This window comes from Cylas formicarius, unplaced genomic scaffold, assembly GCF_029955315.1.
Source record: "Cylas formicarius isolate icCylForm1 unplaced genomic scaffold, icCylForm1.1 PGA_scaffold_1__22_contigs__length_36826433, whole genome shotgun sequence".
In the NCBI taxonomy this organism is placed as follows: Eukaryota; Metazoa; Arthropoda; class Insecta; order Coleoptera; family Brentidae; genus Cylas; species Cylas formicarius.
The window spans coordinates 34,646,510-34,660,630 of record NW_026844264.1 but is presented as its reverse complement, the minus strand read 5'-3'; the positions used below and the strand labels follow the sequence as shown (position 1 = coordinate 34,660,630).

The following is a 14,121-nucleotide window of genomic DNA, read 5'->3' as shown; positions in this document are numbered from 1 at the left end:
AAGAGATTCAAGATCAACGTGCAAATATTGCATTTACATTCTGTATTAAAAGCGAGATTCCTTTATGTTTCAACAAAGATAGAAACTACTTCTTCAGATTCCATTTTCAATTTTCCACATTTTGTTTCATAATATATGTCACATGACATTCTTTTTGAAAATTTTCGGTTCGATTTACGCGAGGGTGATTTTTTCATAAAGAAAATAAATAAATCTTGCAGGAAAGGGATTCAAGATCAACGTGCAAATATTGCATTTACATTCTGTATTAAAAGCGAGATTCCTTTATGTTTCAACAAAGATAGAAACTGCTTCTTCAGATTCCATTTTCAATTTTCCACATTTTGTTTCATAATATATGTCACATGACATTCTTTTTGAACATTTTCGGTTCGATTTACGCGAGGGTGATTTTTTCATAAAGAAAATAAATAAATCTTGCAGGAAAGGGATTCAAGATCAACGTGCAAATATGGCATTTACATTCTGTATTAAAAGCGAGATTCCTTTATGTTTCAACAAAGATAGAAACTGCTTCTTCAGATTCCATTTTCAATTTTCCACATTTTGTTTCATAATATATGTCACATGACATTCTTTTTGAACATTTTTGGTTCGATTTACGCGAGGGTGATTTTTTCATAAAGAAAATAAATAAATCTTGCAGGAAAGGGATTCAAGATCAACGTGCAAATGTTGCATTTACATTCTGCATTAAATATGAATTCCTTTATGGTTCGACAAAGATAAAAATTGCTTCTCAGATTCCATTTTTAATTTTTCAAAATTTTCGTTTTAATTTACAAGAGGGTGATATTTTTTTCAAAGAAAATGAAAAAATCATGTACGAGGGATAACAAAAACGATTTCCCGTTCATTTTCAAGTTTCCGCTATTTCGTTAGCGTTTTATCCATGGCAGTGGAAATATTTTAGCAGTTCGTGCATATAGCGTCCGAAAAGAGGCCGATAAAACCGAAGTTATGCTCACGATTAGAGTTTGAATTTATCAAAAGCCGAGATATAACATATTCTACGGGCTACGACCGACTCGTCCTTTTTGATATTCTACCCGTTAAGCGGCGGCTTCGGCCAGTTTACCTTCGTCGTTCAGAAAGGCATTCTAATTTCGATATTATTTTTTTATACCGGGCGACTAGAAAGTGCCAAACAAAACTCTGTTATTGCAAGTCAAGACAAGTCAGCGCATGCAGAATAAACATCCAACAATTGGCGTGTTCTTTAGTATTAGTTTGTGCCTTTGGCAATGAACGTTACAGTTGGTAAAATATGGCATTTCCGAGGTATTTAGAGGCGGCTATGGATGAGGACAATAACAATGAAAGTCGCAAGTATTCTTATCAGATGATGAAACCCTGCAAACGACAAGCTTGCTTCTACTGTCACATGGAACAAAGGTCAGATCGAGTACACTCTAACTAAAAAATAGGCTTTCTGGGAAAACTCCGCTTGAAATATTTTTTGTTTTTTGAAGACGAAGTGATTGATTTAATTTTAAATGTTACATTGCTTTGCGAATTTTAAAAACTGCTAAAACCATTATTAAAAGAAATCTTGCACCTGCCACAGACGAAGTGCGTTATGATAATCAAGGTCACCTCATGATTGTTCATGCTAATAAAGCCCGAAGGAGATGTAGAATCTATCACAGCCACACAATTAACGTTTGTAATAAGCGTAATGTGCATTTACATACTTCATGCTTCGTAAAATATCATCAAAAATGAAACCGGGTGTCACCATAAAATGTTATGTTTTTTTTTGTATCAAATCATTTTCTGTTTGGAAAACAATCTACTTTTAGTTTGTTTTCTGTCGAATTTGAACTTTCTTTTGTATATTTATGTATAAATGTTTCGACTTTTTTTTTGACAGAAGTATACAAACTACACACAATACATACAATACACACAATATACAAAAGTATTTTTTTATTTTTTTATGCCATTGTTAGGGACGGACTCTTAAAGCTTTTGGTAATACTATTTTTTCTGTTTATTTAGGTGGGTATACTAAGAAAAAAAAAAAGATAATAAAAATATATAATAAATTGCTAGCTAGGAATAACTGTACATAATTACATTTTTATTCCAAATGTCTTAATCTAATTCTGTTTCACTAGCAGAGTCGTCATTGAGATTCATTATTTATGTTGTTTCCTCAATTTTTATAACGTGTTTTGGCAGTTCTCAATTTGTATGTTATTCACTACATTGTTTCTGAAATTTATAACCGTGGAACTTAAAGTAGAAGTAACAATTTCTTCTCCGACCTTTGATTTTGCTTGGAAGGGCTTTCATGTAACTAAATTTAAAAGAAATATCGTTTTCTAACAAATATTTCTGGATTTCAGTTTTTGAGCTTGGCACGCCTTATATTTATATTGGTCCTATCTTCTTCTAGCTTCTTTTTCAGTTTGTTAAAGGTAGAAACAACTTCGGTTTGATAAAGACATCATATTATCGACGTTTTCTTCTTCTTGCTTCTTGTTAAATAAATAATATTAATAAATAAATTGTTTCATCCATTTTAGGTACTTAAATTAAAAAAATCAATTAATTGTTGTTAAATTATCCCCCACTTTCAAATCGATAGCTGTTAATGTCACACGTTCTCGTAGTTATTACTCGCCCGGTATATATGCGGGACGACACTCTCCGAAATATTTCATACCGTGTTTGTTTGCTTACATCCCGCCAGAGGCGCTGCAAACAGATGAATTTTGACAGAAATTGGTTTAAATTTAAAATTGACATCCGTCCGCATCTATGGTCTGTAAACCAACCAATATAATATAGTTGTCTATGCTCGCCGGGTATTCGCATTGTGAAGATGACTAGTTTTGCGTAGTGGTGAGTTTTTTTGCATTTTTTGAACATTTTCTGGTTGCAGTGATTTTGCATCTTTGATAATAATATCATAGGTAAGTACAACTAAAAGTATTAAGGCAGCACTTTCTTATTCCCATATCAGGGTTAATTTTATTGAAAATCTAAATTCGCCAAAGGGGTCATGAGAGTATTAGCCCTACAGCTTTCGATTTCCAAAGTTATTATAAAAGCCTTTTGGTGACTGGTATGTCTTCCAAGCAGTCTGTTGGAAACAACTGTGAAGATGATCAATCAGAATTATTCTTCACATTACAAAGGCTTATATCGCAGGCACTTAATTATATAATAATATGTCATAATAATAATAGGTATGTGATAATAATAATAATGTCTTTTTCGTGTGTACGTGTTTATTATTTTGTTGTCATTTTAGGGACTTCCGGAAGAGAAATACCTGCAAATTTACCTACTCTTTTAAAACTTACAGAGGAAAGAGCAGGTATGTTGCTGGTTGCCTAGGGAAGAAAATTGGAAAACAATCATGTGACTGCAAAAAGCAATTTTTCAAAATTGGTGAAAAAGAGGAAGAGGCGGAGGACTTTTTAAAATACAAGGAGTATTCTCAAAATTCTCAAAAAAGACTGAAATGTATTGGCTTATCTTTTTTTTTTGTAAAAATCTCAATAATTAAAACGAAAAAAATATCTACTTAACATAGTTAAATGGTACCTGCTCGCATATACATATTGTCCAAAAAAGAACCTCGGTTAGCACTTAATCAAGAATAGCAAAAAATCATTAACCGCTGCTCCTCAAAAATAAGAAAAACCAAGTTAGGCCCGTTTGTGTTTTGGTTGACGATACTTAAAAAGGACAGTGATTTATTGGTATGCAGTATACATTTGAAAATGGTTAAAAATGATAAGTCCCGCCTCGTTTACTCTTCTCACAAGTTACCGTATAGTCTGTCAGTTAAGAGCAAAAAGTAATAAAATTGTATAAGGATGTTGTACCCAAATTACTTCTACTCGTATGTAACAGAATAATATATCTTGAGTATAATATGTAGGTACATTGGAAACATATATTTACTGAAATTTCCATAAAAATGTTATGGTGACATACAGGTTTGACTTGAGTATTACTTTCGCTTTTGGAGAGACAATTTATAATAGGTTGATTCTACAATAATAGTTACTATATTTAATTATTAATTATTTGCATAGTGTATTGGATCATTAATACTGAATTGAATAAACCAATATGGGACGCAGGAAGAAAATTTTACTTTCAGGTTCCTCCGATCTGTAAGGTTGACGTTAGGTTAAGAGGTGGTGGCACTAATAGAAACTGCACAAAATCAAAATTTGTAACTAATTTTTACACCATATCTTTATAACAAAATAAGTATAGAAATGATGACCACAATATATTTTTTCTCTATTTTTTTTTAGATCAATATAGTCCTTTATCGATATTAAAAAGATGACAAAATCAAAATGATAGGTTAACTATAAAATTCTTAAATAATTTTTCCACCATTGTAATAAATTAAATTTTAGAACTGATGCCCACAATCTTAATATTACATGTAAATATACTTTCGGTTCCCAAGCATTCATCCAAATTTACGTAAAACCTAAATTATTGTCCTACCACAACATAACTATAATTTATAACTATTTTTTCAGATCAATAAAGTCCTTTAGTGTTATATTATTTCGTTTTAATAGTGACGTGGAATTTTCTGATCAACCGCCACGTGTCGAATTCCTTCGGCCATCGAAATGTGTTCAAATCGACGAACACGCAAAACTTAACAGCACGGAAAGCAACCACCCACGCACGCCAGCGTCGCGTTGGCTGCCTATACACTTTGCCCGCGAATTTTCCGCGTTTCTTGGCAGCGACCTCCGCACCGACCAGCGCTTAAAAAGACCCAGTTTTCAAAATACGTAGTCTAAAGTTTGCATGTTATACAGTGTGTACATTTGTAAAACGTTGTGCGTACTCTGAAAGGCATTGAAGCCGGTACTTACCCCTAATTTAAAAGATATGCAGAAATGCATCTTGAAAAACTTGTTTAGAATTTAATTTTACTTCGAAATGTATAAAAAACAAATAAAATAAAATGAAATACCAATTAACAAATTAGCAAAACATATTGACAAATCATGAAAACCGAAAAATATGAAACTTAAAGCGGCGCATTAAAGTAAGAGTTATTCGTCGTAATGTTAATATTAATTTTCCAATGAGCAAACTTTACGTTGATACAATAAGCAATGGAACAGAAACATACCTTGTGGCTATATTCGCGACATAATTCTTTGTAAACTTCTTCTTTTCGACCTACACGGCTTTGTGAAACGACCTCATCTTTTAAAGCGAACACCAACACCGGCATTTTTACCATATTTCTAAATCCTTTTAAACACGGTAGACAATTTAGCGAAAACAATAACAATTTCTGGCACTTTTTCGAGTATTTAGTTTACCAATGGACGTAAAATATATAATGAAATGTTAATTTCATATTTATGGTTTCAAAAAACTTAAAGCAAACTTGTCTACGCGTTTACGCGTCTCCATGGCAACGCGTCAATATAACTCGCTCGTTTTCGAAGGTGGCCTACTTGACCGGGATGAAGATACGGCTTTGCAAAGTTTAAAAATACTAGGGAATTTTACACTATTTGCAATAGGAAGGGAAATGTTTAAATAACTACGAACAAACTTGGGTTGCTCAAATAAAAGCACTACACTTTCAACTATAATGATAAAATTATAAAATAAACAAAAAAATCTGATGTTAATGAATATATTCACGAAATTAAAACAAATGTCACTTGGGTTGATGAAATATCTCCACTTATACTTAAATACAAAGATCATCTGCTTTATCTTCATTATTTTTTCTGGTTTCTTTTCTTCCAGGTATGTTCCATAGTTTGTTAATTGTAAAGAAAACTAGAAACGGTGAAAAATTGTGATTGTTCTTTATACACACACAGTGTTATATTACTTTAATTATTCTTTGTGGTTTGTCTACTTGTATTCGTGACGCGATTATAACGATTTCTGTTTTATACGGAATAAATTCTATCTATGGCGCGATAAAAAGTAACACTTAGCGGAAACGTTAAAAGTAAACGCGACCATAACTCGACAATAATTGAATATGACCGTCGGAAAATAAGTTCCCGGTTCTCTAGCGTCCCCGTTTTTTTCTCTTTTTCGATAATATATAAATATTACTGCCCCATAAATCCGACGTAATACGTTCTTATTGCGGCAATCGTAGGACTTTATTTGTGCGGAGAACCGTGCGGAATCTGAAAAATTAAAGTTGCTCCGCGCGGCTCGTCAAGATCAAACGACACTGTATCCGCTCTCGGTATGGCCGAAAGCGAAAACCAATTCTAAACGCGTAGGCAACCGCGTACGGTTTGTTGAGATGGGACATAAGCTCCAAAAAAGACTAATGAAAATTGATTTAAAAAAATCAAAGAGACAATCTAGCGAGGTTTCGTCATGTTTGATATAAACGAAAAATCTGAGCCAAGCGACGTCATTGTTTGAAGCGATTTTATGTAAGTACTATTAGGCATGACTCATTGAGTGATTGATTTTCGAGTGTGATGTGGTGACGGACGATCTACGGCTATTGTTGTGAACATTTTATTCGGATGAGAAAATTGCAACTGAAATTTCCCACGAAGGAAATGACACAAGTCACGCGGTAAACTAACCAAAACTAGAAACAAAAGGGCTTGATGCTTGATGCTTCGCTACAAGTTATTTGGAGCTTAAAAAGTGAAGCCGTGGAGACAGAAGCTTTCCTTCTCCAAGACTTGCCCATTTGGGAATGGACTTAACTTCTCTTTTTGACAGATTCAGATTATAGAGCTTAGATCTATATTTTGAAGCACAAAGGTTTCAAGGTCCTACCGAAGACCAAATTAATAGAGTTAGATCGTTGTTAAAACCTCCTACTCATGTGCCAGATTATAATCTAGGACAGAGAACGTTTCCTTCTTCAAGAGTCGTCAAAGAAATATAAAAAAGAGTAAATGATAATTAGACAAAGTGGCGGAGCGTTGAGAAATCCGATGCTTCCCACGCCAGAACCGAAAGGGCTAAAAAATCCCGCTGAAGATCGATATTGCTTCACGGTAATTAAAAGGCATACAAAGTCAAAAAAAAATAAAACACTATGAAGGTAACGATAGAATTTGGTATTGAAGGGTATTACAGGTCATGACGTGTTCACTAGGAAACGGAAATTTTCCTCCTTCAATTGCGGATATTGCGGAAACGCGATATATGTCATGTGATCAAAAATTCGACCGAAAACAATTTCATTTGGGATTGATCGGAGATGAACTTAACCAGAGTTTTGAAAGTTTAATAACAAAATGTCGCAACTATATGAATTCCCGGAGTTTTCATACTGAACAGTTTCAAACACAACGAGCTTAAAACTCCGCCGAAATGGTTCAAAATCCTGAAAGGGATCACTGGGAGACAAACAATTTTCTTCTTCGATTGCGATCAGAAACGGGAAACGATCACATTGGATATTTTCAATGGTAAAGAGTTCAAAATCCTGCAGGAGTTACACCAGAAGTGATGGCACAAAGGGTTCAAAATCCTGCCGAAGGTTCCTTCTTCAAGGGTTGGCAAAGAAATATAAAAAGAAATTAATATTAGTCTGATACTAAAAGTGAAAAAAAAAGGTTTGACATTTTAGTGACAAAGTGTCGGAGGCAGATGCATAAGCATAAAGAATTGAATATGCTTCAGGAGTTACACCAGAACTGTGACACCACAAAGGGTTCAAAATCCTGTTGAAGAAATTTGCTGAAGTCGCGGAGGCAGGTCAATTGCGCTACGAAAAGGCTCACTAGGAGGCAGAAAATGCTCTTTTTCGATTGTAGATCTTGCGTGTGATGCGCATTTAAATCGTGGAAACAAGAGGTTTGAAATTTTAGCGACGAAGTGTCGGAGACAGATGCATAAGCACAAAGAACTGAATATGCTACAGCAATTACACCAGAACTGATGGTTCAAAGGGTTGAAAATCCGACGGAAGGCTAATATTAAGACGGTTATGTCCTATTCGTACTATAAAGTAGTATGTTCACTGGGAGAGAGAACGTTTAATCCTAAAAAAAATGTTAGTCATGCCGATTTGTTTAATATTTTTTGCCAAAGTGGAGGAGCGAGGTCAATTCCGATGCTAAAAGGGCTCACTAGGTGGCAGAAAATTTTCTGTAAATCATGGAAACGAGAGCTTTCAAATTTGTTGCGACGAAGTGTCGGAGGCGGATGCATAAGCATAATAATATGCAGCAGGAGTTACAGAGGGTTCAAAATCCTGCTGAAGGTTAACAATATTAACGTGGTTACGACCAGTTTATAGTTTAAATAAGTCTGTTCACCAGGCGAGGGAAAGATTCCTTCTTCAAGAGTTGTCAAAGAAACATAAAAAAAAATTAATGATCTTCATGGCAATTTGTTTATTTTTTTTTTGCTAAAGTCGCAGGCGAGTTCAATTCCTATACGAAAAAGGCTCACTAAGCATAGAGAGTTGAATGTGCTGTTGGAGTTACGCCAGAACTGATGGTTCAAAGGGTTCAAAATCCTACGGAAGGTTAATACTAAGACGGTTGCGTCCTGTTCGCAGTCTAGATTGATGATTGGGAGAGAGAAGTTCTCACTTATGATTAAAACTATGAGCAATCCGCCTGGACTTACCGGTAAGGGTGGAAGGTTCGACGGCGACGGCGCCCGCATTGTCCACCTCGTCATCCTCGAGAAGACGTATCGGTCTAGCTTGTTTTCTACGTGACATCTTCAACCGCCGCGCACCAAGAGCACTGTCACTGTCCGCGATCACTAAACATGATAGCTCGCACTCATCATCGACATCATTCAAGTTATGACCATGTATGTTATATGTGTATGAATGACCGCCGTATCGAGAGGAAGAGAGCGTACGTTCACGACGGCGTCGCGGCGCCTTCTAAGTCAGCGCCGCCAGTTATGGTGGGGACACGGATAAGGGCGGTGCGAAACAGGGCGCCCCTCGATCGGTCAGGGTCGGGTCTCGATCGCGAAGATCGCCGACGATATTCAATTTCCAGGCGCTCACCGTCGCGGCATCGAACGAAAGGAAAAATTTTCCGCGTAAAAACCGAAACGAAAAAAAAAAACGAACGTGTGTCGCGCGAAAGGGTCGGTGGTGGTGGTGATGGTGAGCCGGGCAGACGGTCCTCGGCAACTGTCGCCACGACGTACGGTATTTGACTAAGCGATATTCACACACAGGCCGGGCTCGACAAGCACCGCCCCCCTCGAGATAGCCGGGGTGGGGACGGCGACGCGAGTAGCTCATTCAGCGCCGGGCGGACTCGGCGAGCGATTCATAAAATCGGAGGGCGACGCGATATTTTCGGGGGTTTTTTGGGAAGCGACTGTCGCGACACCGCACGGTATAGTTCGGTCCCGACTGTACCGCTTTCGATTTTCGCGCCCGTCCGTCCGTAGTGGGCCGTTTACCTTAGGACACTATACTTCGACCAGAAATATAGTGCTTTTACAGCCGACCCCGTGATTAACTTCGCCTACTGTTTATTACTCCAAAACCGTAGCCCCTTATTTATTTATTTAATAATAACTACCGAACAGGGACCTAGTTGACAAATTTAAAAAATGCAAAATGCTAATACAACGTAAAATCCAACAAAAAGCATGTTTTAACGTTACGTATAGAAGAAGAAAGTATATCAAACTTGTCGACAAAATCCTAAAATATTCGTACGCGGCTCTAACGTGTGATAAATACTCGCGCCTGGTCTGTAGAGAGTCCATTGAAAACAAATTCTGCAGCTCAGTTTGAGGAACACCCTGTTCGGGATAAGATCCATGAGTTTTATAATACATATATTTTAGAAGTCGCCTTTGAATGGACCCCAAGTTCTGCGAACGAACGCTATAACCAGGCGACCAGACGGCAGAGGCATATTCTAACTGTACAAATCCCAGCTTCTTTCAATGGACTTGGTAAAACGGACTCCATAATAATATCACCGTATTCTAATTTAGATCTAACAAATGCGTAGTACAGAGTCTGAAAATCCATTTTCTTCAAAAAAGTACTCAACGACTCTTTGGCCCAACTAATGTTAAAACACTATTCATTTTATAAGCGTCGTAGATTATACGCCTTATTAGATCTGCGTGTTGCACAATTTTTCTTAAGTGAACTTTGGTCATATCACTTGCCACTCCTACTTCCAGTTCTGAATTTCTCATAAAATCGTAAACATTCACCACATTAGCATCCGAAGACAAATTGATCCGTTTTTTTTTTATTCGCAGATGCAGTTCGTCTTCTAAATTGTCATTAGGTTCGATTACCATCTCCAGTTCGTCTTCAACAGAGGAATATCTGCTTCATTTCACGGTCTCCACATTTTAAAGTGTTAAAAAACAGGAACCTTCAAAAAATATTTAATTTTAAGGTTCTAATAAATATTTACCTGAATATAATCTAGTCTTAAAAAAGGCTGTTGTTGTTTACAAATCGAAGAACTATGTAGAAGACACAAAAATACAAGAAGAAGCATGTTGGTTGTTGAGTATTTTCAAACTTACCCTTACCCCTTGAATTATGAATGAGTTAATTGGGGTTATACAAACCTTCAGCCGGATAGGGCGCTCTGAATTTAAACTGCCCAGGACAAACTCAATAAATCCAGATGGACAAATTCTACATTGGAAAATTTAAGTTTCCAACAGTGCCTTCTTGACAGAACTTCTCCTGTTATCGTCAGGGCAAAGATAAAATCAAAGTCTACAAGTGAACACTGGTACGTATCAGACCACCGAATATTAAAAGTTTGATAAAACAACAATAACCACCCTTTGCTTTACTTTGCCTGGCGATAACTAACCATTAAAGATACTATGCAAATATAGCGAAATGTCAAACAATATAGCCAAATACGTTTTCGGGAGATGAAGTTAGTTCTGAAAGCTATTTTTAAACCACATTTTGACAAATGTTTCGAAACTTTTTCACTGGGTTCTCCTATGTATGTAATTGTTTTAAATTGTTCGTGTTCTGTATTAGGTTTCGAATAAATTGAGTTTACTGTTGTCTGGATTTGTTTTTTATTTATAATGTAGCCGTTGTTCAGTACAATTTGTTTAATGATATTAAGTTATTTGTTGTAATTTTCTATTTAGAGTGGCGTGTTAAGAAGTCTGTGTATAAAAGTGTGAAATGTATTTCAGGTTGAAATGAACATAAAAGAAATACACATCTTTGACGACAATTGTGATATTTTACATACAGCCACAAAAAGTAGAAAATTAAATTTATTGGAAGCCATGGAGATTAACAAAATGAGACATTCAAATGTATTGCTTAACGATCAATTAGATTTAAATACCTCTCCTTTATTGAACTTAAATTCTCAGGACAACATTAATTTAGGTTTCATAGAATGTATTATGGTGATTGCTTAGCTGAGCCTTTTTTAAAAAATGATTGCTGGGCCGAGTTAAGATAAAACTGATTTCTTTGGAATCTACATACCTATATTAAACGTTAAGTAATTTTTGATTCTAGACTTCTTTTCGTATTTTGTTGCTTAGTTTTCACATTTTGTTGTTGGGTTAATTCATGAAAACTTTTTTCCTGGTTTTTAAGTATTGTTTTCATGGTCATAGTAGGTATCATCGCGAGCAAAAAAAACTAGGGAAATTTTTAGGTCGACAAAAAATATTGCACGAAAATTGGCGTTTACCGTCAAACTGAAAAGTCATATTTATTCTAGTTTTGTGTGCCCGCTATAGTACCCACTCTCATGAAAGAGATCTTAGAGGTATTCCTGCATCATCGTGGAGATTAGCATCTAAGATCATTTTCACGAGAGGACTATCAGCTTCCAATCAAGCCTTTACTTAAAAGGCGGATGTAGGGATTTTTTTTAGTCTGTATTTTATACCTATAAGATACCAGTCTCGTTCTTTTTATTTTTTTTTTACAAAGTAGAGATACATACACCTGCCTTTCTCAAATGCTCTGATGCGGAATTCAATAGCTGCTTGGCCGAAAAGTGCTACTTTCATCAAGGAAAGACAGAAAATCTATCAAATAATATTCTTTTAGAGTTTTATCATATCTACAACAGAAAAAATCAGACGTGTATAAAACGTGTTTTATTAATGGTGTCAATATGGCCTGCTATTCCATTGATGAATTCACCAACCATACCCAATAGGTTAATTCCACACACGCGAGTACCAAATACTGGGAGAGAATTTTTGTAGTTGTTCGACCAGTACTGGACAGTACTTTTTCAGTATTTCTCATAGGCTGTTGGAAATAACTTAATAATTAAGTAAGGTCCACTGGTATATCTATATAAGATCCTATAACTACTATTACTGGACACGTTTGGTATGTTCTAACAAACATTCTAGACATACGTATCTGATATACTGTGCATGTTCCAATTGGTAACATAGTATATCCTTGAGACGTCTTAAGGGTCCCTTAGCTGAAACAGTATATCCTTAGGATATACGCTATGTTCTGTCAGATATCCCGAGGACGTTTTACGGACGTCCTTGTGCTATTTGTGTTTATATCTATTACTAATTAAAACAAGCAAATACTAGATTATCGCCAAAATTTCCCGGCCTGACAGCAGCAGCTCCAGTATCACGATAAGACTTTGTCTTCTTTTAAATATATATAGCACCTAAAATTATTGTGTGTACGGCCAAAGTTCTCCTTCGTATTCTGTAGTGAAAGAATGGGCAAAACGTTTTCGAATGGGGCAGGAGTCCCCTGAAGAAGATTCAAGAACTGGTCGACCAGTGGAGGTCATAACGGAAGATATTGTTGCGATTGTGGAAGAGGTGGTATTGAGTGATCGACGTTTAAAGGCCAAGGAAATCTTAGAAATTACTAAGCTTTCTGATACAACTGTTCGTCGAATCCTGCATGATCATTTAGGTATGTGCAAGATGGGTTCCTAAAAACATTTCGGCTATTCAAAAACAACGCCGTGTCGAGTGTGCACGGTCTTGCTTGGAACCCTGGGGGTCGGAACCGAAGCGTGTGATAGAAACTATTGTGACGGGACATGAAACTATGATTCTCTATTATGACCTTCTATCGAAAAAAGAATCAATGGAGTGGCGTCGTAAGGATGAAGCACCTCCAAGAAAATTCAGAGTCTGCCAGTCAACAAAAAAGGTGATGGCCACGATCCTTTGGGATTGTGAAGGAATTTTTTTGATAGATTTTTAAGAAACTAATACCAACAGACAGACCATCCTCCCTATAGCCCAGATATGGCCCCCAGCGACTGTTATTTGTTTGGATATTTGAAAAATGACTTACGTGGATGGCGGTTTAACGACGAAGTTGAGTTAAAAGAGGCTATTTTAGCTCGTTTTGCAGACAAAGCAAAAGGACATTTTTTTAAAGGGATTGACTTGTTAATAAAAAGATGTAATAAGTGTTTCGAACTCAAGGGGGCTTATATTGAAAAAAAAAAATGTTACTCTACTTTGTTTCTTTCATATTCCGGCCGGGAAATTTCGGCCTCGTATATCTCACAGTCCCTTTTACCTGAGTTTGTAATCTCCATTGCAAAAAAAAATCTGGGTTATCACTATCACCAAACATCGCAGTCGAAAAACGAATGAAACTTTTATTAAAACAAGCAAAAATTTGACTTTCAGTCAAAGCCAACTGTGCGACTGTATGTTCGACGCTCCGATGTGCGTCCAGATCGCTATGTCGCCCGCAAAAAAAGTCGGCCATTTCGTGCGACGCGATATCGGCAAATAATATTTTACAACCTACGAGCGAGATTTATGCGAAAACACGACGTTAAGGCGACGGGCGGCGAAATTCACACAAGGGAGGCATTCGGACGGTTTTTGCCCGGCCAATCTGGCCGTCATATCTCTCGTACGTTATGACGATCCGGGAACACGTGTATTTGTTACGGTGACGGTATTCCCGCCTCGGACGTCCATAACTCTCGTCGAAACGACCCGAAAAACACCGTGTCGAACAACTATGGTTTTCATATCACCTGTTCCCATCCCCGCGCCGCGCGCCTATGAATTATTTATTTTTATTACGGATTTTTGCGGGCCGCCGACGGGGGACGCGCCGGAATCCAGACGGGAATGGTGTGAAATGCGCACGGTACCTCTCTCTTTCTCTTTTTCTCT

The 14,121-nt window shown here is 36.6% G+C and overlaps 2 protein-coding genes across 5 annotated transcripts in view; both read right to left on the bottom strand.

Annotated features, from left to right (window-relative positions):
* The window catches only part of LOC132696465 (homeotic protein spalt-major-like), a 130,256-nt gene extending 121,129 nt beyond the window's left edge, over positions 1 to 9,127 (bottom strand). For all 4 annotated transcript variants that reach the window (XR_009618030.1, XM_060661286.1, XM_060661287.1 and 1 more), the window contains exon 1: positions 8,611 to 9,127. Coding sequence is in view for 3 of the 4 variants with exons in the window: in XM_060661286.1 (XP_060517269.1) it covers positions 8,611 to 8,707 (97 nt within the window). In the remaining variant the exon portion in view is untranslated. The remainder of the gene's footprint in view (positions 1 to 8,610) is intronic.
* LOC132696466 (sorting nexin-21) overlaps positions 1 to 14,121 on the bottom strand; it is a 143,514-nt gene that overhangs the window by 122,968 nt on the left and 6,425 nt on the right. The gene's annotated exons all lie outside the window — the stretch shown is intronic.